Source organism: Mustela nivalis (assembly GCF_964662115.1).
Source record: "Mustela nivalis genome assembly, chromosome: 1".
Lineage (NCBI taxonomy): Eukaryota > Metazoa > Chordata > Mammalia > Carnivora > Mustelidae > Mustela > Mustela nivalis.
The window spans coordinates 3,995,541-4,017,864 of NC_139020.1; the positions used below are offsets into that span (position 1 = coordinate 3,995,541).

The window sequence follows — 22,324 nt, forward strand, 5'->3', positions numbered from 1 at the left end:
TAACTCTGGCTCATTCCTGTATAGTCTCGCTTCCCTGGAGGCCCCACTTAAAATAAAGCATGGCTTTGCTTCGGCTCAGAACACCAGTCCTGTCTGAGCCCCCGGTCAGCAAGAAGCAGGGGGAGAAATGAATGAGTGGGAAGAAGTTTGAAGGGCTCTCAGATGGGGGGAGCCCAGGTGGCCTCCCTGTGTGGCCCCGCCAGTGGGCAGTTAAGGAGGACAGAAGCAGGGGACACGCAGACTGGCCAGCTGGGGTCGTGTGGGGGCAGCCAGAGGAGGCAGTGTTTGAGTGGACAGAGAGCAAGGAGAAGGACATTCCAAGGACACGGGCGGGGACGGCATAAAATAAATCTGCGGCTGGGGCAGCACCGTCCCTGTCCTGGGCGCAGAGACCGAATCCCCCCCCCCCCCAGAGGTGTGGTGCCTTGGGAGAAAGTTCATCGCAGCGGGATGGCATTCAGACTCTCTAAATGTCCCTCAGTCAGTGGTGACAAGTGTCCTACAGAAGGAGGAAGTAGAAAAAGAACGTTCAGAATAACGTGCGGGATGACTGTTTCGGTAAATTTCTTACCCTCTGTCACTCAGTGTTCCTCTCTGCAAAATGGGTCCACGAGTCATACCTGCACTGTCGTGGGGGACAGTTGTCCTGTTCCCAGGAGGCCAGGAGTGTAGATGCCTGGATACCGCGGCCCTCGTGCTCTCCACCTCAGGGTCTGGCTGTGGACTCCTGCCCAGGCTACTACACAGTTTTTCTTTACCTTTTTTTTCACTCAATCTCAGTGTTGACCGTTTCCTTTCTCTTTATTTAAAAAAAAAAAAAAGTCAGTAACCACGCAAATACAAAAACTGTTGACTGTGAATCGAAAGTTCTGGTTGGTTCTTCGTCCAGATGAGTTCAGCGTTTGGCCCGACGAGAATTGCAGCAGGTTTTCAGCTCCGTGTCCGAGCACCACGGACGCAAGCCCAGCCTTGAGGGTGACCGGACGTTTATTTCACTCACTTTTTCTTTCATGGTTTAGGGATCACCGCCGGGAGTTGGACCTTACTATGAAAACCATGGATACCAGCCCGAAAGCCTGTATCCGGCGCCGCCCGCCACGGTCCCCAGTGTCTACGTGGCGTATCCAGCCGCGTACTACCCGCCCGCGGTGCCCCAGTACACCCCCAGGGTGCTGACGCAGGCTTCGACACCCGCCGTCCGCACGCAGCCCAAGTCCCCATCGGGGACGGCGTGTACCGCAAGTAGGACCCTTTTTTGCATTTCATTCCTGCAACAGAACCAGCGTTGGGGGCCATCTTCCCTGGGGGCTCTGTCGCCGACTGTCCTCCCTCTCTGCTGGGGCGGGTCCCAGGCCCCTCCCCTCTCCGCCGCTGTCACAACTGTCACTGCCCCTCTCGCCTCCTGCCCAGGGCCGTTGGAGAGCTGCCGGGCTGCAGAGCCCTTCCTTTACTTTCCTTAACTCTCCTGGCCCAGCTTGGCCCGTCCCACCCAGGGTGATCGATCTCCCAAGCCGGTCCTCCCTGCCCTCTTCCTGCCTCCGCGGCTTGTCCGTGCGTCCTCCTGAATGAAGGGTAAGCTCCGATGCGGGAAGCCCCTACCAACCCTTCCTCTGCGGTGCGGTTCCCTGGATACAGCACGTCTCGCTGAAGATGTGCGAGGGCTTCAGGCTCGGCGAATGAAGTGGCTGGTGTGGTGGGCACACGGGAGGATGTCTGGGCTTGAAGGGTCTCGGGGGCAGAGCAGAGCGGGCGTAGGGCAGGGCGAGGGCTCCGGGGACGGATCCTTTTCAGTGCCACATGCTTCTGCCTAACTCTCCTTCATCCGTTCCTTCCTGCAGCCCTCTGGCTTTTTTTTTTTTAAAGATTTTATTTATTTATACAAGAGAGAGAGAGAGCACAAGCAGGCAGGGAGGGGCAGATGGAGAAGCAGATCCGCTCTGAGCAGAGAGACCCATATGGGGCTCGATCCCAGGACCCCGGGATCCCGATCTGAGCCCCCAGGCGCCCTGCCCCTCCCAGCTTTTAGTGCGGGTCAGTGGAGTGTTGAGAACTGCCCGGTGGACTGGTACAGCCGCCAGCCAGTTCAGCCGGTAGGAGTACTCGTGGCCAAACCAGCAACCTTTTAGCTGATGGAGTTTTCTTTATTTGGCGAGCATGCGTGTGCCCAGGGCGTGCGTAAGGAGGAACAGTAGCGTGAACTTGCATGTGCCTCCAGCACCTCCTAAAGAATAGAAGGGAGTCCTCAACACCTGTGCTGCGGGAAGCCCCGGCATGCCCCACCCCAGACCCCGGCAGCCCCTCACCGGCGCTGTCGCCTGTCTTCCTGACCCCGCGGGGCTCTGCGTCCCTCACTCTTCAAAAACGGCTCTTGGTCCTTCTTTCTCCCTGTCAACCGGTTTATTCCTCCTCTCCTACCCCTCAATCTCCCTCCTCCGCAGTCACCCCTTTTCCCGTACGGTTCCTGCTTTCCCTCCACCCGTTCCTCTCTCATCAAGGAAATCCCCTCTGTGCCCCGAAGTCCCTCGGGTGGCAGTTGGGGGTGATCCGGCTCCCAGGGAACTCGGCAGTGTCTAGAGATCCCTTGTTTGCTATAACCGGGGAGAGGCCGGCGGGGCACCTGCCGGGTGGGTGCAGGGGGCCCTGGGGACACCTGTGGTGCACAGCACGGCGTCCCAGAACTGAAACCACCCGGCCAAGATGTCCGAGGTGCCGAACACCAGGACCCCCGGTCTGAGGTTGCCTTGGGGGTCGGCAGGAAGACGCCACCGAGGTATACTTGTCTCCCCCAGAAGGGCTTTGGTTAGAAACCAAGGGTCCCCTCTTAGACATTCGGAGTTGGAGTTCATACTAGTCAGTGTCCAGCCCAGGCAGACAAGACGAGCCCACTTGCGTGACACCGATGTCACCATCCAGGGGATGAAAGCACGGGCCGGAAGTCTGTCCGTGTCTTACCCGTGAGTTCATAAGGGAGGAACACAAGCCTACACGTGTGGCTCTGCATTATCAAACCGCCCTTTGAACTGAAAAATTACTTAGTGAGTTTATCTTGCTACTTTTTAAATTTTATTTTTAAAAGATTTTATCTAATCGGATACAGAGAGAGCAAGCACAACAGGGGGAGCAGCAGGCTCGATCCTGGGGCTCTGGGATCATGACCTGAGCCGAAGGCAGACGCTTAACCCACTGAGCCACCAGGCACCCCTTACTTTGCTATTTTGAAAACCATTTTATTGACTTGCATGTACATTTTAGAAGTTTAATGTTTGGCCTTGGACATATTTTTCTAAATTCCTGGACTGTCTTGGAGCAGTTTCCGGCTTACAGAAATGAGCGCTGGATTCCCATATACCCCCTCTTGCACCCCCAAGTTTGTCCCATCATCTTGCCTGAGCGTTGCCACGCTTGTTGCAATGGATGAGCTGATGCTGATACATTATGACTAATTAAAAGTCCATAGTTTTATGAGGATCACGCCCCTTTAGTTGTATACTCTGTAGCTTTTGACCAAAGTGTAACGGCATGTCCATCATTACAGTCAAATACGGAATGGTTCCAGCGCCCTCGAAGTTCCTCATGCTCCGTCCATTCAGCCCCCCTGCAGCTCCCCATCCGTTGGCAGCCACAGATCTCAGTCTCCATAGTTTGGCTTTTCTTTCCAGAACGCCGTACGTTTGAAATCGTGCAGTATCTAGCCGTCTCAGAGCCTCGAGAGTGTTTTGCGCATGACTTAGTAGCACAAATCCAGAGGAACCCATCAGGAGTGCAGGGGCCGGGCCTTCTGGGGCCTCCCTGCTGTCTGTTTGCTCCAGCAACCGTCCGAAAGGTTCCACGCTGAGTCCCCGTGCTCACACACCCTCAAGTCTGGATTTCGGAGTGCTGAAGGTCACGGTCTGATGCAGATGGTTGACCCTGGTCGAGTTAGGGCCGAGTCAATGAGAGACGGACTCAATGGTGACCACGGTACATGAGTAGTCTGTTGTCGTTAAATGCAATGGCGTTGCGTTTGCAGATTGGCCCCAAGTCAAGTCTGGGCTGACCAGACAACTGACTGCAAGGTGCCCGTCCTCTAAAGGTAGCCTCGAGGGTTCCCCCTGCCTGCGTGCTCCCCGGGAGAGCTGGGCAGATTGCTGTCTGCTCAGTGAGACCTGCAGAAGACTTCATGTAATAGCTCTTGGCTCACCGCAGGCGTTATCTTATCCTAGAGAAATACCCAGGTCAGTCTATCCAGGATCAAAGAACAGGAAAGCCCCCCGAAAGGAAGAAACCCTCCTTGGCTAAGGAGTCAACGTTGGGCATCTGCCACGTCCCCTGTTGAGTGTCCTCTGCCTCTCCGCCCTGCCCTGTCCAGCCCTGTGTTCTGATACCGCGGTTCGGTGGCATGTGGCTTTCTCCAGACCAGTGGCCTCTGCCTCCCCCGTGAACCTGTTAGGACTGCAGATCTACGCCTGCCCTTCCCCAGCCAGGAAACACGTTAGCGGGTGCCACGGGCGATTCCTAAGCCTGCTACTAGGGTTTGAGAATGTGGCAGCAGGACGAGAGCCGTGGCTTTGAGCCCAGTTGGATGGGTCTGCCCTGGTCCAACAGACTCCAGAGGCACAGATGGGTGCAGGGGGCCCGGTCTCCCCCACACTCCGGGACACCGATCTGGGTGTCCTCCTGTAAACCGAGGGGTTGGGAGGGTCTGTGAATGCCTTCTCTGCTTCCTCCCCTCGGCCTCTCCCCTGCTTCCTCTGAGGAATACACCTGTCTTGGGTGTGGTGTGTCTGACCCTTGATAATCACTTTTGGCTCTGACCAACAGTGACCTGCGGGTTTGTTTTGACTGGAGAGCACTGGGGACCAGCTCCAAATGACTTGATTCTTGGCCGAGATGTGAGCCCAGTGCTCCTGCCTAAGCCAAAGAGTGGACGAATGTCAGCGGTCCCCAGTGGAACGTTCCACAGGGACAGGAACGTTCTATTTCTGCCATAGAACGTTCTATTTCTATGTCCATAGAGGCAGCCCCTGGCCTCATGTAGCCGTTGAACATTTGAATTTACATAACTACGAATGAATAAGTATTTCATCAATGTCACGAGAGGTATTTGAAGCACAAACGGCCACACATGGCGCCTGAGGACAGGACACGGGTCTCTGCGGCAGCCTTTCCCTGAACTGTCTTGGGTTAGAATGATTTATTCTGCCTTGAGCACTGTTGCCAGGGAGGTGATCTTTTGGGGACATTGCTATTGTTTTCTTATACTTGTCATCACCGAAACAAGGTATTTTTCCTTCTTTTAGGCATTTTTTTACATGAATAATTTACTGGACTACTCTAAGACCATAACATTTTATATTTTTAAGACTTATTTATTGGGGCTCCTGGGTGGCTCAGTGGGTTGAGCCTCTGCTTTCGGCTCAGGTCATGATCTCAGGGTCCTGGGATTGAGCCCCGCATCGGGCTCTCTGCTCAGCAGGAAACCTGCTTCCCCCTCTCTCTCTGCCTGCCTCTCTGTCTACTTGTGATCTCTGTCTGTCAGATAAATAAATAAAATCTTAAAAAAAAAAAAAGACTTATTTCTTTACTTGAGAGAGAGCATGGTGGGGAACCCAGCACAGGGCTCGATCTCACGACCCAGAGATCATGACCTGAGCTGAAAGCAGGAGTCGGACGCTTCACCGACCATGCCACCCACGTGCCCCACAAAGCCATACTTTTTAAAACTTACCATAAGTTGGGGCGTCTGGGTGGCTCAGTGGGTTAAAGCCTCTGCCTTCGGCTCAGGTCATGGATCCCAGAGTCCTGGGATCGAGCTCTGCATGGGGCTCTCTGCTCAGCAGGGAACCTGCTTCTTCCTCTCTCTCTGCCTGCCTCTCTGCCTACTTGTGATCTCGTCTGTCAAATAAATAAATAAAAATCTTTATAAAAAAAAAACTTACCGTAAGTAAAGGTTACTTCTTATCATGGCTTCTCCTGTGGGAGATATAAGATCTCCCAGACATGTTCTTAAAATTTTAAGTCTCATTTTTAAGTGTATGAGAAATTTCTGCTTCATGTGCCATCCTCTTTTAAAAGGAGCGGGTAAGATTTGAGAGTGGAGCTTAAAGAAACTTTGTGACTCCGTCGTGTGCTCTCCCTTCCCCAGAGGCCAAGAAGGCGCTGTGCATCACCATCTCCCTGGGGGCCGTCCTGGCTGGAGCCGCTGTGACCGCGGTTCTGCTCTGGAAGTTCAGTAAGTGTCGGAGGGGAACCAAGCCTTTGTGGGGTGCCTGCTCCCCGTGGGTGGCCCACCAGCCTTCCTGAAGTTTCTCTCCCCCAAGCAGCTGTCTTCTCTTTCTTCTCTTTGGTGATGGGGACACATGAGTAACCATGGTCATCCGATTGCATTGTCTGGGCTGTCCTGAGTCACTTTAATGTTTCCTGCTGGTCTGTGGGCTGGTGGGCACTGACCCACTCCAGCTGTAGCCAGTGCTGTGGGCACTAGGCATCACCCGGCACTGGGGAGCACAGAGTCCTGGCCTCGGGATTCAGCCACACCTGTCCCTGAATCTTGGTGGCCGCATCACCGATTACATGCTGGGGTGTGACTGTCCTGTGCCACCTCATGACCTGCAGCCCGGCCTTTTCCGTCCGCCCTGGGCAGTGCAGCTTCAGAGGTCACCTGTGTGGCAGAGAGGACCTGGGGTGCTGTCCAAGTCCAAGGCCACGGGCCCTCCCACTTGCAACAGGTGCTCCGCTGTTGCCGACTGCCAGCGCTGCTGCTTTGCTGTTGATGGTGGCAAGGACACATCTGCTCCTTAGTAACATTGAGTGGGGGGAGGGTTCTTCCTTCCTGTTACTTGGGACCCTGAGAGAGGACGCCGGAACTCGCGCTGTGTGCGTGAGGTTTTCTCGGCGTCTCCGGCTGACTGGGTCTCCCTCCCGTCACTCGCAAGTGGAGAACAAATGCTCCGTGTCCGGGATAGAGTGCGGCTCGTCGGGAACCTGCATCAGCCCCTCTCACTGGTGCGACGGGGTCCTGCACTGCCCCAGCGGAGAGGACGAGAACCGATGCGGTAAGTGGAGGCAACGTGTGCACCCGCGGAGGCAGCCTCTGTGCCCTGATGCCCAGACTGCGCCCCGTCCTGGGCACCCAGGGGAGGTCACTGAACCGCGACCCAGATGCTCTAACCGCAGACGAGGACCCAGGCTCAGAGAGTGCACTGCTGGCCCAGCCTCGCAGCGGCGGGAGGGGGACAGCGGGCTCCCAAGCGCGGAGCTGGGCTCTGTATTTTCAAGCTGCTCGCCTTCAGCACGGTGGGGATCTCTCGTCAGAGAGGCACCCGGCTCTGGCTTTTTATTATTTTCTGTTAATCGTTAGGAGAGATTTCAGGGCGGGTGGAGTGGATGTCCTGGAAAAGGGTGCGTGTGCGGATGAGATGCCTGCACCCATGGACAGCTAGCCGCGGCGTGACCCTGACCCCGGCCTGGCCCCTGCCGAGGGGACCGTCCGTGGGCGGTTTCCGTGTCGTGTGGGTGGGCGGACGTGGAGGAGCTGGCGTTATCCGCCGTGCGTGTAGCTGACCTCTGCCTCTGGTGTGCAGCTGGCTTATTTCTCCTGATGACCTTGTAGTTTGTCCTCTGGCACAACGTGTGAGCCCGTCTGCCTGGCTGTGGGGCTGTGGCCGTGGCCCTGTGGTACTGCGCCCCCGCGTCCTGCTCCTTGCTGCGCCCCTCTGACACGCTTAACTGAGAACCTTTTTTTTTTTTCCCTAAGATTTTATTTGTTTATTTGACAGACAGAGATCACAAGTAGGCAGAGAGGCAGGCATGGGGTTGGGGGGGAAGCAGGCTCCCTGCTGAGCAAGGAGCCAGATGCGGGGCTCAATCCCAGGACCCTGAGATCACGACTTGAGCCAAAGCAGAGGCTTTAACCCACTGAGCCACCCAGGCCCTCCAAGAACCTCTTGTTTTTAAACAAATTTCAAAGTTGCAGTCCGAGGGAGCACCAGGACTATGACCAGAAGCTTTTCCCCTCTCCCCTCAAGTTTGCCCTAAGTTCTCCCCTTTATTTAAGCACGGGGAGGCCTGTGGCCGGCGGGGAATGTGGGTCCCCTGCCTAGTCCTGTGCCCTCCAGGGTGAGGACTGCTGCCTTGCATGCCCTCCCTGCCCAGTCTTGGCACCTATGGGGGGCACATCGGGGGGAGTCCGGAGAGGAAGGTGGGCCCCGGCACCATAGGGCCCCTGGGGTCACCTGTCCCCCACTGGAGCCTCTCGGTCCTGCGTGCCGCGCCCGCGCCGGGGGAGTGTGTGCGCTGGGCAGTGACCCACTTGTGCCTGCAACTTAGAACACAGCTGAGTCTCCCCCGTGTGTTGCTGATGATGGTTTGTCACCGTTCTCCTGAGTCGGGGGCGTCTGGGCTTGTGGAGCGCGGTTCAGGTGTCCTGTGTGATGGCGTTTGGTGTTTCCACGTGTGGGCACGCACGTGTGTGAGGACAGACTCCAGCAGACGTGCTGTGTGCGAGGACAGACTCCAGCAGACGTGCTGTGTCCTGCAGACCCCCCCCCCCTTAATGGTTAAACTGTGTTTTTTAAAATACTTTGAATTAATGTCCTCAAGCAGATCAGCATCAGCAAGTACCAAAGGATATGCAGGGACACCTCCATGTCCCCCGCTGTGCTCACACACGCGCACACGTACACACATGTGCACACGCACACGTGCGTGCCCGTTCACCAGCCAATCACGCTTCTTTCTCAGGCAGCAATAGGTGTTTCTTGCTTCTCCTTCTGGAGAGTTTTTAAGTGGAAAAGCTGACAGGCAGGTCTTGATGGCACAGATGGCACATCCTGGGGACCATTTCTGTGCTCTGGTGTGTGGCTTCAGGGCCCTGGGAGTCCCCTCGTCTCCATGGACATGACACGCGTGTTCCAACCGTAGGAGCACGTCGGGGAGAAACACCCCCAGAAACAAGACCGCCGGGTCAGAGCGTTGGCATGTGTGTAATTTGATCGACCCAGCTGAATTCGGGATTGTACAACTCCCCATCGATTACTGATAGAAAACAAGATTGGTGCACACGGCATTGCGTGTGTCCTCTGTATCAGATCAGAGCATACCTTTGCTGTGCGTTTAATTAGTCCCCCCTAGAGCGGAAATTACTGTCCTTGGAACGCGCGTCTTCTGACGCTGGAGCATCACCCATCCCGGGAGAGCGGTCCAGTACACGCGCGGAGCGTTCTTTGCTCAGAGCATACCTGCTCTCGAATATGCGTATGTGTATTGAATTACACGTACTGTGTCCGTGGCCATGGTTTCCGGGACCGTTCGGTGTCACGGGAGATACTGAAGCACAGCTCGGGGTGGCCTGGGGAGCACGCTGTTTCGCACACTTGAGACTGGGTGGGAGGGAGGACCTCAGGCGTTCTCCCCGCGGAGGACGGTGACCGCTGCGTGAGGCGGTGGGCACGTCCGCCCGCTTCACAGGGTGTGCGTGCCGCCTCCAAACGCCGGGTCGTACCCCTCCTGCGTAGGCGATTGTCCTTGGTCGGTTACACCTCAGCAAAGCCGAAAAATTCCTAAGACTGAGGAGAAGAATTTGAACTTGAGACCATCTCCAGCTCTCTGGTGTATCAACTGTCATGTTTCCCCAGTTAGCGTTTTTTTAAAAGTTTTTTTTTGTGTGTGTGTGTGTGTTTAAGTTTATTTTTATTTGAGAGAGAGAAAGCATGAGTAGGGGGTGGGGGGGAGGGAGAAGCAGGCTCCCTCCTGAGCACGGAGCCCAACGCGGGATTCAGTCTCAGGATCCTGGGATCATGACCTGAGCCGAAGGCAGACGCTTCACCGACTGAGCCACCCCCCCCCCCCCCCCCGGTGCCCCTTCAAGTTTTTACTCCTATGCCAGCTAGTGAGCGTGCCGGGGAATATTAGTTCCAGGTATACCAAGTAGCGATGGGACACTTGTGTCCACCCCCCGGTGATCGTCCCCCCCGGTGTCCTCCTGACTCCACGTCACCTCTCCCTGTTAGCGTTTGATCACAGAGACACCGGAGGGGAGAAAAGCCTCTAAAATGACCACAAATCCAGAAGGCAGTGTCTCCTTTGCTTTCTGCTGTGCCGCAGGGTCTGTTTTATTTTTAATTTTGAAATTATGTTTAATTCCAGTGACTTCTTAGAAAACTTAGCGGACCTTATTTTTCAGCAGTGTTGAGTGTGTAGAGAGAGGATCGAGCGTCTGGTCCGGACTCCCCCGGTCCCCGCCCCGCACACATCTGCCCCATGTTTAACACTTGTGCTGGTAGGGGGCTTTCATTTTAATTGATGAGTCCATGATTAATACAGTCTTCTTAATGAAGAGTGAGCTGAGTTCTCAATTCATGCTTGGGTTCTTTCTTGGCATGCGGGCAAATGCATAATGTGTTTGCACTTGGACAGTGGGTTTGAATAATGCATCGTGACCTGTAACCACCGTCATATCGTACCCATATCATACAGAGGATTTTCACTGCTCTGAAAACCGTCTGCGCTCTGCCTCTCCACCTCTTCCTTCTCTGGGCCTCGGCAACCACGAATGGTTTTATTATCTCCATAATTGTGCCCTTTCCAGAGTGCCACCTGTTGGAATCCTATGCCTTGTAGCCTTTCCAGATGGGCTTCTGACACTCGCTGTGATAGGCACTTGAGCTTCCTCCCTGGCTTTTCCTGGCTTGGTGGCTCTTCTCTTTTTAGCGCACAGTCCTAGTCCATTGTCGGGCTGGAGCACAGCGCGTCTGTCCGCCCACGGAGCACGTGGCTGGCTGGCCCGGGGCGTGTGGGGTCACTCACTCCGGAAGCATCAGGAAATGATGAGCCTGGGGCTGCGGTGTCGTTCAGGACATGCAGGGAGCTGTGGCCACAGACGGGCGGCGGGAATGAGGTCTGCCGTGACCGGCCCTCCTTTCACATTCAACATCCCATGGTTCCCGCCCCCAGACCTCAGAGCGCGGTTTCACGGTTTCACACGCTTTTCGACTTTGCATGGCCTGGAACAGAGCGTTTCGCGGCGGGGCCCTCTTTCACGGCCCTTTTCAGGGTCGTTTCTTAGTTCAGGACCCGGGTCAGGCCGCAGGACCCGGGTCAGGCCTGCGGCCGCACGGGCTCCCGCTCTGTGGCTGTGCCCGTCTCCACGCGGCCGCTCACAGGGAACATTCTCGGGATCCTGGATCCAGAAGGCACCGGAATAAAGCGAGGCTTAAACTAGGTCTGTAATGTTCTGCTTCTTTAAGCAAAAGAACTGGGGTCATTTGGGTCAGGCGCTGCTGGATTAGAGGTAGAGCGTGTGTGAGGGCGCCAGGCACAGCTTGGGGCACCCCGCTGGGACCCAGGGTATAGGGCATGAGGGGTCAGCTTGTTGTTCAAAAGGATCGTTTCAAGGTCATTTTTAAGAAACCCTTTACCTTATTCACTTACTTTTTAAAAAATCAGCGTATCAAGGTGTAATTCACATACCATAAAATTCATCCTTTACGATGCACAATTTGGGGAAACCTGGGGGGCTCCATCTGTTAAATGTCTGCCTTGGGCTCAGGTCATGATCTCAGGGTCCCACATCGGGCTCTCTGCTCAGCGAGGAGCCTGCTTCTCCCTCTGCCTGCCTCTCCCTCTTACTTGTGCACTTTCTTTCTCTCTCCTTCTCTCTGACATAAATAAAACCTTAAAAAAACAAAAAACAAAAAACAGGGGCACCTGGGTGGCTCAGTGGGTTAAAGCCTCTGCCATTCGGCTTAGGTCATGATCCCAGGGTCCTGGGATCGAGCCCCGCATCAGGCTCTCTGCTCAGCAGGGGCCTGTTTCCCTTCCTTTCTCTCTCTGCCTGCCTCTCTGCCTACTTGTGATCTCTCTCTCTCTCTCTGTCAAATAAATAAACAAAACAGATTATACAGTTTGGTGGTTTTTACACATCCATGCAAGTGCGGCCGTCCCTGCATCAGTTCTGGAATACTTCGTCACCTGCTAAGGGAAGGCTGAGGTTCCCCCCCACCCCCGCTTGCCCCTCCCCCGCCCTGGGCCCCAAGCAGTGGCTCACCTGCCCTCTGTGGCTGTGGATTTCCTACTCGGCGCAGTTCACAGAAACGGGGGCGAACAGGGGTGCAAGCGTGGCCAGCGCTTGGCTCCTTTCAGGGCTGGGGGCACCCCGTGGTGGAGACGGACCGCACCTTGTCCGTTCCTCCGCGGACGGTCCCTTAGGCTTCCCCGCTTCCGGCCGTTGGGACGATCGCTGCTGCTGAACATCCGGGCCGGGTCTCGGCCCAGCGCCTGCGTTCGCTTCTGTGGGCTCAAGAGGGACAGACCGGGGACGCCCCCTGCGGGGTGGTCCGTGCCTGGGGACCAGGGACCCGGTGCGGCCCCCTCTGAGCCTTTGTGTCGAGGGCTGGGGGCTCGGGGGTGACGGACGGCCTCCCGGAGCTCACAGAGCCTCTCCCCTGCCGCAGTTCGCCTCTACGGCCCGAACTTCATCCTCCAGGTGTACTCCGCCCAGAGGAAGTCCTGGCACCCCGTGTGTCGGGACGACTGGAGCGACAGCTACGGGAGGGCCGCCTGCCAGGACATGGGCTACCGGTGAGTGCGGCCCCCGCTGCGGGAACCCGGGAAGGGTCCTCTCCGTTCCTCCCTGAATGTCCCGGCACACCGACGCCGGGACAGTGGTCTCCTGCCCAGGGCTGGCGGGGGAAGCCGGCAGGTGCCCACTGCGTCCCCCCCTCCCCCGCCCCCTTCCTGCCTCTGGTGACCAAGATTCACTGCCGTCCCACTCCGTTACTCGGGGGTCACCAAGGTCCGAGGTGCTAGCTGAGGGTCTTTGGTGGCTCTTTTCTCCAGGAGCCTCTAGGCAGAGTTGAAGCCTTAACCTCCCCCGTGGGACCTCGGTGGAGATGGGCAGGGGCGGGACCCTGGGGGAGGTCAGAGGGAAGAGATCATCCTTGGCCTTCACTGTGCATGCTTGGGGGAGGCACCGAAGCCTTTGAACAGGAGAGAAGGGACATCAGATCTCTATGGAAGAGAATTCAGCCCTTCCCGGGGCCACGGGGAGGGTGGGAGAGGCAAGAGGGCCCTTCCCAGGGGTTCCCAGCCGGAGGCTCACCAGAGCATCCCCCGGAGGGCATGGCAGCCATCTGGGCCCACGGGGAAAGGCTGGGCCATGTTACCTTAATGCCACCACCTCTTCCTTGGAGTGTCCCCATATGACCTTTGTGCCGTCCTAAGGGGTTCGCCAGAGGCCGGTTTTCAAAATTAGTTACCACTTGATAAGAAATTTGGCATCTTAGCTAGCGTACTATTTCCAAATGCCGTTCTCAGATTGCAGTCGGATGACCTAGTGAGGCCCCCCTCGCAGCTCAGGACCTGAGGGGAGGTTACAGCCGGACGGCTTTCAGCGTCTGTCCCTTTCCTGAAGTTCCTGTGTTCACACTTCCTGTCCTCTGGTTTCTTTATCCTGACCCTGGAGCTCCCTGATCCTGGGAGCTTAGAGAAAGGCCAGTGGAGAGCTTTTACCGGACACTCCAGGTTGTTGCCGGGCGGTGGACGAGATGGTTCTAACCCAAGGTCACTTGATTTGAACTTGGGGTTTTGTTTTCCAAATGCCCGTCGGTGTTTCTCTTCATTGGAACCCCCTGCAAGAGAAGTCCGATGAGAGGCACAGGACTCGGGGCTGCTTATCGTGAAGCCGTTGTTTTAATTAACGTTTTCTGCCTCTTTTAGGAATAGTTTTTATTCTAGCCAAGGGATCGTGGATGACAGCGGAGCCTCCAGCTTTATGAAGCTGAACACAAGTGCCGGCAATACGGACCTGTACAAGAAGCTGTACCACAGGTGCTGGGCGGTGCCTTTCTCCCTCTAAGATGGGTAACGAGCGACCGGGAGACACCACGGGGAGTCCGTGCCGAGGCTGCTTTCCCTGAGCCGGAATTCCGGGTGTCGCTGAGTTTCTCGTTGGCGGGAGAGGGGACCCGTAAGCGGGGCTGGTTGCTCTGGGTTCATTTTTGGGAAGCAGCTAAGGGTTATTTACTGTTGGTGCCCTTGACGGCATCGGATGATGTCATAAAATGGCGAGTTCTCCGTACCGCTTTCTTTTCTTTTTTTTAAAAAGATTTTATTTATTTAGCGGAATGAGAGTGAGTGAGCATAAGCGGGAGGGGGAAGTCGGGGGGGGGGGCAGGCTCCCCCCAGAGCAGGGAGCCCCACACAGGGCTCGATCCCAGGACCCCGAGGTCATGACCTGAGCTGAAGGCAGACGCTGCACCGACAGAGCCCCCCAGGCGCCCCCTTACTGCTTTTCTTTACTCCCTGGACATTAGAGACGTACATGCTACCTGTACAGGATGTGTGTCCAGAGAAAGCCTCAGGGTCGCAGACCTGGGGACCAACTGATCGCACTTTGCGCGGGTGTTTGCCAGTCTCAGCCCAGGAATCCTGCTTCCCGGAGATCGCATCAGTGTCCTGCTGTCTTCCCGGGATCATCATTATTACCTGAATGTTCTCTAACGTAAAAGTCACACAGTGTCCTCTGTGCGTAGGCCTTGGTCCGCTCCCAGGTCCCTATCGCTCATCCCCAGGTGGCCAGCCAAGCCGTCTCCTCCCTGTTGGCCAGCTGCCAGGGGCTGCCCTCGACTTGGGAGTCACCATGCCGCCCCTCCTTTCCCTTGAGTGGGAGGCTGGCAGCAGTTTGCATTCCTGGTGGCTGCTGACCGCGGTGCAAGGGGGCTGACTTCCGCCCAAGCTGCCCAGCCTGGCTGTCCCCAGGAATGTGACAGGGTGAGCCCAGGAGGAGGGCTGTGCTCGCCAGGTGCAGGCATCAAAACAGCAGGGCTGTGTTCTGCTAAGCACAGCTGCCGGGGCTCTTCGTAAACGCTGGGTGTCTCCGTTCTGCGGACACTTCCCTGCGGCTTCGGGGCTGAGCAGGGACAGAAGGCTGCCTCCTGGCCACGAGAGCCCCGGGAGCTCACGAGGTGGCCACCGGCTTGGCAGGGAAGACGAGGAAGTCTGTGGCTGGCATGGGGTGTCCCGTACATGTGGGAGGGCGGGTGGAAGGCTCCTTCCTTTGCGTTGATACCCGGGTCAGAGGCTCCCACTGGGGTCCGAGCGGCCGCACGCGGCACCTCCACGGAGAGGACAGTTGGCTTCGTGATTCTCAGAAAACATCTTTTCTTCATGGGAACGTGGCCTCTCTCGGGGTGGGTAAGCCCCGCAGTCCAAGACCAGCAGGACCCGCAGTGTCCGGGGAAGCACGGGGCTCTCAGTGTGAGGGTGGCGGAGGGCACTTTGTACAACAGACTTGAGCTTTTGTTGGATCATTTTGGGGAGGTTCCAGGAAGCAGGGCTTGGCTCTGGACCGGGTGCGGTTAGGAAGCGAGGGTGATTTTGTGATTGGAATCTCAGCACTGCTTCTGGAAGGGGGCGGGCGTGAAGCCGGGCTACGGTGAGATTGGCAGATGGGTGCCATCCCTCCTGGTGGCCAGCAGAGGGGGCTGTCGGTGACCGTGTGGCTGGGACGCGGTTCCTGCCAGCACCTTAGGGCTGGTTCTCTCCCTCACTATGTATAGTTGGTCATTCATCTTTCAGCTGTAACTTCAAACACTTCCCTCCCAAACGAGTAACTTTTCTCTGGTTCCGGAGTCAGTGATCAGCTGCCCTTGCTTTCCGTGCGGTTGTAAAGCAGGAACCCGGAACTTTCCGGATGGCTTCCGGACAAAACCAGGGGCTGACTTCGAGTCCTGGGGATGAAAATTGTAGCCATGTTACAGGGTGCCACTCCGACGTGGTACCCTTCTCGTCCCACTCTACAGATGGGGAAACTGAGGCACGGGGAGGTGACGCAGCCCGCCCAGAGGCACACAGTGGAGACTTGAAAGCCGGGCTTGGACTCGGTGCCCCCATGTAGATCTGCTCTCTTTATCCAGGTCTTCGGTCGTGGGCCCTTCCACACTGGGGAGGCCGGGCCGTGAGAACATTGGAAGAAAATGTTTATTTCTAAGTATTTTGAGGGTTGAGCATCAGAGTGACCAGAGTGTCCCCTCTTCTTCTGCAGTGACATCTGCGTCTCAAAAACAGTGGTTTCTTTGCGTTGTATAGGTAAGTGATTCTCGATTACCCCCCTAAACAGGGAACACGCAGTAGGCTCGGAAATGCCTCCCTGGTGTCTGGGGAGGTGGGGGCATGGGCTGGGATGTGTCTGGAAGCCTTGCGTCCTGCCCGCACCCCGGCTCCCTGCAAGGAACACCTTTCTGGGAAGACGGTGTGCTAGAGGTGCCTTCAGCCTCGGGTCCAGGACAGCCGTCCCCTGAGGACAGGCAGTCTCGGGAACCTAACGGCCCCCCCTCTCCTGCCCCCCTCCAGGTGGGGCTGGAGGCCGTGGCTCCTCCCATCCCCGGGTGGGGATTACTTACAGCTTCCAAACCGCTGTCCGTGTGGGAGGCACCGTCCCTGTGCTCCCCTCTCTGGGGTGGCCCGGCCCTGTTACTGGTTCCAAAGCTCAGCTTTTCAGGAGGTGAATCCAGTAGCCACTCCTGGGGGGGTCCCGGCCACTGCTTCCCGGCTGGGCTCAGCTCAAGCTGCTTCAGGCCTTAAGAGAGCGTGGTGCCTGCCCCATCCTCCAGCCCTCGCCGTCCGCCTCGTGGGGCATGAGACCCCCACGCTCCAGCAGTTTGCAGGCGCATGGGGGGACACTGACGGAAGCCAGCTCCTCTACGCTGTCGGGGATGGGGACAGGGCAGGGGACGGGAGGGGCTCGGAGACAGAATCCCCTGGGACTGCAGCACCCCCTTCCAGCCTCCCGCTCTCGTTTGGTCTTGGTCCACGGTGAGCTGCTCCCTGTGCTTCCCAGGCCCCCGCTTCACCCTCCCCCTCCCATCTGGAGGCTCTGTCTTGTAAACGAGGCTTTTTCCCCACCGGTGACCCCGGGTTTCCACAAAGGAAGCCTCGTCTCCCTTTCTGGCAAAGAACTTGGCACAAGTGGCACCAGGCCAGGCACTGCGGGTTCACGCTCCCTGCCCCCCCTTCCTCCCCCTCCTCCCCCTCCTCCCTCCTCCTCCCTCCTCCTCCCTCTCCTCCCCACCCGCCTTTGCTTTGTTCAGGAACCTTGGGGCCTCTGAGCATTCAAGCAGGCCGGGCCCCTTGTTATCCAAGATGCCCCACCTGGCTGTGCAGGAGACCCTGACAGGATCAGGGCCAAATGACAGGCGGCATCGAAGGCCGGCAGAAGCTCCCCCGGGGTCTGGGGGGGTCCGGGGAGCGTCTAGGACACACTCTGTCGAATTCAGACCCAAACGAGTGGGACCGAGAGGCAGCCGCAGGGCCCCAGCAGTCTGGCAGGAGACGTGGATGGAGCCGGCGGGTCGGCCCCGCTGGTGCCCACGGCACGGTGCTTGTCGCTTTCAGAGTGCGGGGTCGCGGGGAAGACGATGCGCCAGAGCCGGATCGTGGGCGGGAGCAGCGCGTCCCCGGGGGACTGGCCCTGGCAGGTCAGCCTGCACGTGCAGGGCACCCACGTCTGCGGGGGCTCCATCATCACCCCCGAGTGGATCGTGACAGCCGCCCACTGTGTGGAGGAGTAAGTCCATAGGGTGAGGGGGTCTCGGGCATGGCTTGGGGCTAGGGGGACCCCTGCAAGCTCTGATTTCTTGGCCTGTACATGGGGCACGGCACCCGCTTCGTGATGCTGCTGGAGGGTCCGGTGGGCTCGTGCGTGGGCAGCAGAGCCAAGCCTACCCCCACCCCCCAGCGGGTGCTTGCGGGCGCCCCAGCATGCTGGGCTCTGGGCGGGCTGCTGGGAGCAGGACCCTTTCCAGCCTGCATCCTAGCTGAGTCCTCGGGAGGCCTGGTCTCTCCTGGATGCCTGTCCTCAAGACGGCACACTGGAGGACCTCGCGTTGCTCTGCCCGGGGTTCCCTGGGCCCCGCAGTTAGGCAGCCTTGGTGATGGTGGTGCCTGCACAGATGGGTGGGGAGCGGGGAGGGTGGCCAGCATTTACAGTGTTGGCCTTTTCCTTTAAACAGAGTTTTTTTGGTCGCATCCGAATTTGGGAGGAAAGTTCATGTAGCAGATCTGTTCTGAGTCAGAGGGAGCTTGTGCCCGGCTTGGGCCCCAGCCTTGCCATCTCCCCGCTGTGTGGCCTCGGCCGTTCACACAAGGTGTTTGACCACCGTGTCCCCTCTGCACCCCTGCGGGACAGGCGAGCCGCCGCCTCCCGGGGCTGTGGGGAGGGTGGACAGAGCGAGGTCTCCCTCCTTCCCTTCTCCCGCCGCCTCCTGACGGCTGCCGGGATCCGGGATTCTCTTCAAGGGAAACCCCTCGATAAGGCTAATGCCCAGATGGCTGTTAGACCTAGAGTCTAGACATTGGTGCACATTTATTAAGCACCTACTGTATGCCAGAAGATGGCTTACCACATAAAGGTAGGTGAGACTCTGTCCCGCCAGAAAGGAGGTGTGAAGCCTCGTTTTGGAGGCATCTGGCCCAAGAGAAAGTGTCTCAGCACCTGGAGGGTTTGCAGGCTGGTGTGGAGCACAGGAGGGAGGAGCTCGTGGCGACGTAGAGGGGAGGGGCCGAGGGATGGGAGAGCCAGGACCAGCTTGCTGGCCTCCCACGTAGCTTCTAGAGGGTCGTGCCCCTCTGGGACACCTGGCTCCGGCGTGTGACTTCTGCAGTCACCACCTGAGTGTTTCATGTTCGCGCTGCCGAGACACTGAGCGGCGTTGGGCTCTGTCCTCCAGACCCCTGAACAACCCCCGGTACTGGACGGTCTTCGCGGGCGTGCTGAGGCAGTCTTTCATGTTCTACGGACACGGATACCGAGTGGGGAAAGTGATTTCCCATCCCAGTTACGACTCCAAGACCAAGAACAACGACATCGCTCTAATGAAGTTGCAGACGCCTCTGACGTTCAGCGGTATGCCCCGGTGTCCCTGAGGCGCGCGCCACTTACGCTGCATCTTAAGGACAGAGGTGGATAGGAACGAACCCTGGGCCGTGCTGACCAACCGGAGGGAGGGGTGCGGAGGGCTGGCTCGCGGGGCGTCCTGCCCCTTACAGAGCGATGATTTCTTCAGCACGCGGAAGTCTGGAAGGGGCTCCAGCCACAGCCCCATGGACATTCGGGGTTGGCCGCTTTCGGTTGCGGGGCCCTCCTGCGCGGGGTGGGACACGGAGTGGGAGCCCTGGCGTCCACCCCCAGAGGCCAGCAGCACCTTTCCGCTGTGACAGCAGTGTGTCCTGTCGCTCGAAACAACCTTGGGGAGACATCGCCTGTAGTTGAGAACTGCTGGTCTAACGTTTGTCAGTACTTTTCCGTTTTCACATGACCCCCACCAAAATAAGACCCTTCACAGTTTACAACAGTAAAAAACACGCAGGGTTCCCCTTGGGTTCGTGTTTGGCCATTGTAGTCCGTGCAAGGGTCCCTGCGGAATGTTCCAGCCCGCTTGGGTACAGACGAGGCAGAGCCTTGTCCCTCCCCTCGAGGTGTTTGGATTCAAGTTGGGATACGGTTTAGACCTAGAAGGAGCTGGTCGGTGGGGGTGGTGTCCGGCAGGGGCCTCCGAGGTGCAGCGGGGAGCTCGCCGAATGTGAATGTTCAGAGGCAGTAATCCCATTTGCAAGTAACTCCAGAGAAGGGAGCACCCCGCCTGTACGAAGGAGGGGTGCAGGGGCGGGAAGCGGGAGTGCCGAACACGTTGGGATCTGTGCGACGGCGCTACCCGGCCCCGCCGCGCACAGGTGGGGAAGGGCCAGGGGAAGACCGTCGCAGGAAGCGTTCGGTTAGACCAGACTCGCTCACCGTGTGTTCTCTTCTGGAGCAGACAAAGTGAAACCGGTGTGTCTGCCCAACCCCGGCATGATGCTGGAGCCGAACCAGTCCTGCTGGATTTCCGGGTGGGGGGCCACCCACGAGAAAGGTGAGGTCCCCCGGGACACAGCATGTGGTTTGGAAGGGGGAGGTCCCGGGTTTAATCCTGGTTCTGCTCCCTCCTGTTGCAAGCGCTTAGTGGTGCGAGGAGGCATCTTACGCGTGGTTCGCGGCCGTGTGAGAAGTGTGTGCGGCGCACGTGCACCTCCTCTAAAGCAAGCGGAAAAGTTCCAGGCAGGGCAGCGTGGGGGTGCGTGTCGGGGAGGGGCAGGCCAGCCGGGCACCCAGCGTCCGGTGTGAACACAGATACCGCGGGTGAGCCTACGGTTGTGTGCCCGGCTTCGCGGCGGCCAAGACAGATGAGGAAATCAGCACGGATTTGTGGGGCGCCTCCCATGGGCTGGGAGCACAGCCCAGAACGAAACAGGACGAATAATGTCCGCATTTTCTCGTGGGTGTCTGGGGGCAGAATGTGGCCAGCCAGGAACCAGGTAACGGAATTAGGGCTATCAAACGGCAGGAAGTTGTAACAGCGAGGGCCTGGCTGCTTTGAAGAGGTGGTCAGGGAAGGCTTCTTGGAAGAGGCAACATTGGAGCTGAGATCCGAATGACCAGGCTGTTTAAGAGACGAGGGTCGGTGTGGCTGGGGCGCGGTGAGCCGGGGTGAAGGTGTGGGCCATGCGGGGCCTCATGGGCTATGGGGAGGACGCTGGCTTTTATTCTGCGTGAGATGGGAAGCCATCGGCAGGTTTTAAGGGGAAGAACAGGGGCACGGGAGTGACTCATTCGGTTCAGCATCTGACTTGTGATTTCGGCCCGGGTCATGATCTCAGGGTCTTGAGGTCAAGCTCCGCTTCAGGCTCCGTGCTCAGAGAGGAGTCGAACCGAGGATTCTCTCTCCTCCTGCTCGCACACGTGCTCCTTCTCTCAAATAAATCCTATTTTGGAAAAAGAATGACGTAATCTGGTGGCTCTCTGGGGAGTGCAAAGGATGCAGGCAGGAGGGGGCTGAACCCCAGTGTGGGGAAGCGTGGCGTGGTCCTGCCTGACCAGTTGGCAGCTCAGCCGTGGGTGGTGGGCTGGAGCGGGGGACACCAATGCACGTTTGGGACGGAGCCACCATCTTGCTGATGGAGTGGATGTCCGCAGAGGCGGGAGAGGGACCCAGGGAAGGGAGAGCAGCTTTGTGCTTTGTGATCTGAGCCCTGGGGGAGCGGTGGTGGTGGTGGTGGTCGTGCCATGGCCTGAGCGGGGGCCACTGGGTGGTGAGCATTTGAGGAGCATTTGAGGTTGAGGAGAGCAGGAAGAGGCTCTGTTTTGGCTCCTGGAGCCCGTGGTGCTTGGAGGACAGCCGTGTGGAGGTGTCAAGGCAGGAGGGAAGCTGTAGGGCTCACGGCAAGGGCTCACGCTGGACGTGCGGGGGAGCCGAGACGTGGGGCAGTGTGTGGAAGCTCCGGGGCCGCCTAGGAAGGGTCTGGTGAGGAGGGAGCCCCACACCGCGTGGCTGGGTGGAGAGAGGAGATTCTAGAACGCGGATGGCTTTCCGGAGCCGGCAGCACTGAGCGCACAGCACCCGCAGCCGGCAGCACCGAGCGCACAGCACCTGCCTCAAGGCTGACCCGGCCCCGGGACAGACAGGGCTCGGGAGGAGCAGGGCGGGCGGGGAGGGCCCGGGCCCGGCGGTGTCCTGTCGCGGGGGAGGGAGGCCCGCGGCAGCTCGTGTGGTTCGTCCCCTCAGGGAAGACCTCGGACGAGCTGAACGCGGTCATGGTGCCGCTCATCGAGCCCTGGCGGTGCAACAGCAAGTACGTCTACAACAGCCTGGTCACGCCGGCCATGATCTGCGCGGGCTACCTGCGGGGAGGCACCGACTCCTGCCAGGTGAGCTCCGATGCCACGAGGGGTGTGGGGGGAGGGGCGTCCGCGGGAGGGGGAGGGGGAGGGGCGTCCGCGCTCCCGCACCCGAGCGCGCTCCTGCTCCTCAGGCCGTGGCCATGCGCGGTGCTGACGCTGGGGACGCGCGTGCTGCCCCCCCCCCCCCCCGCGAGCGCCCCCGGGGGTTATTTCGTCGTCTTGTGGCGGGGGCAGAAGTAAGTTTCTAAACTATTTAAAAGTACGGTCAGCAGCTGGTAACTCCTGCCTGGTGCCCGCAGACTCGTTACCCGCACGTGGTCTCTGCGAATTATAGTGCTGTCCCTTCTCGAAACCCGCGCCTGCAGAGGTGTGACTCCCACGGGGCGCCCACCTCGACCCCCGCCCTCGGCGCGTGGCCGCTTGTGTGCGCGGGTTGTGGTCTGAACCTCTGCCCTTGCTGCGTCCCCCAGGGTGACAGCGGAGGTCCCCTGGTCACTTTGAAGAGCCGCATCTGGTGGCTGATTGGGGACACGAGCTGGGGATCGGGCTGCGCCAAAGCTAACAGGCCAGGCGTGTACGGAAACGTGACGGTGTTTACGGACTGGATTTACCGACAAATGAGGGTAACTTTCC

General features: G+C 58.4%; 1 protein-coding gene and 1 long non-coding RNA gene across 5 annotated transcripts in view; one reads left to right on the plus strand and one right to left on the minus strand.

Moving 5' to 3' along the window:
* Window positions 1-22,324, plus strand: part of TMPRSS2 (transmembrane serine protease 2) — a 302,633-nt gene that overhangs the window by 278,275 nt on the left and 2,034 nt on the right. For 3 of the 4 annotated variants that reach the window (XM_082721983.1, XM_082721982.1, XM_082721981.1), the window contains exons 3-13: window positions 1,020-1,242; window positions 6,125-6,211; window positions 6,915-7,034; window positions 12,432-12,558; window positions 13,696-13,806; window positions 16,022-16,065; window positions 17,371-17,542; window positions 18,705-18,880; window positions 19,791-19,886; window positions 21,576-21,718; window positions 22,162-22,314. In XM_082721983.1, the coding sequence (XP_082578109.1) occupies window positions 1,020-1,242; window positions 6,125-6,211; window positions 6,915-7,034; window positions 12,432-12,558; window positions 13,696-13,806; window positions 16,022-16,065; window positions 17,371-17,542; window positions 18,705-18,880; window positions 19,791-19,886; window positions 21,576-21,718; window positions 22,162-22,314 (1,452 nt within the window). Of the gene's footprint in view, window positions 1-1,019; window positions 1,243-1,471; window positions 1,573-6,124; window positions 6,212-6,914; window positions 7,035-12,431; window positions 12,559-13,695; window positions 13,807-16,021; window positions 16,066-17,370; window positions 17,543-18,704; window positions 18,881-19,790; window positions 19,887-21,575; window positions 21,719-22,161; window positions 22,315-22,324 lie in introns of those variants that run through there. The other variant, XM_082721984.1, reaches the window with a different exon arrangement.
* On the minus strand, window positions 13,720-17,002 carry LOC309860292. Its single transcript, XR_014309302.1, has 2 exons — window positions 16,380-17,002; window positions 13,720-15,707 (listed from the first exon to the last, which is right to left on the minus strand). It is a non-coding gene; the product is annotated as an uncharacterized lncRNA (long non-coding RNA).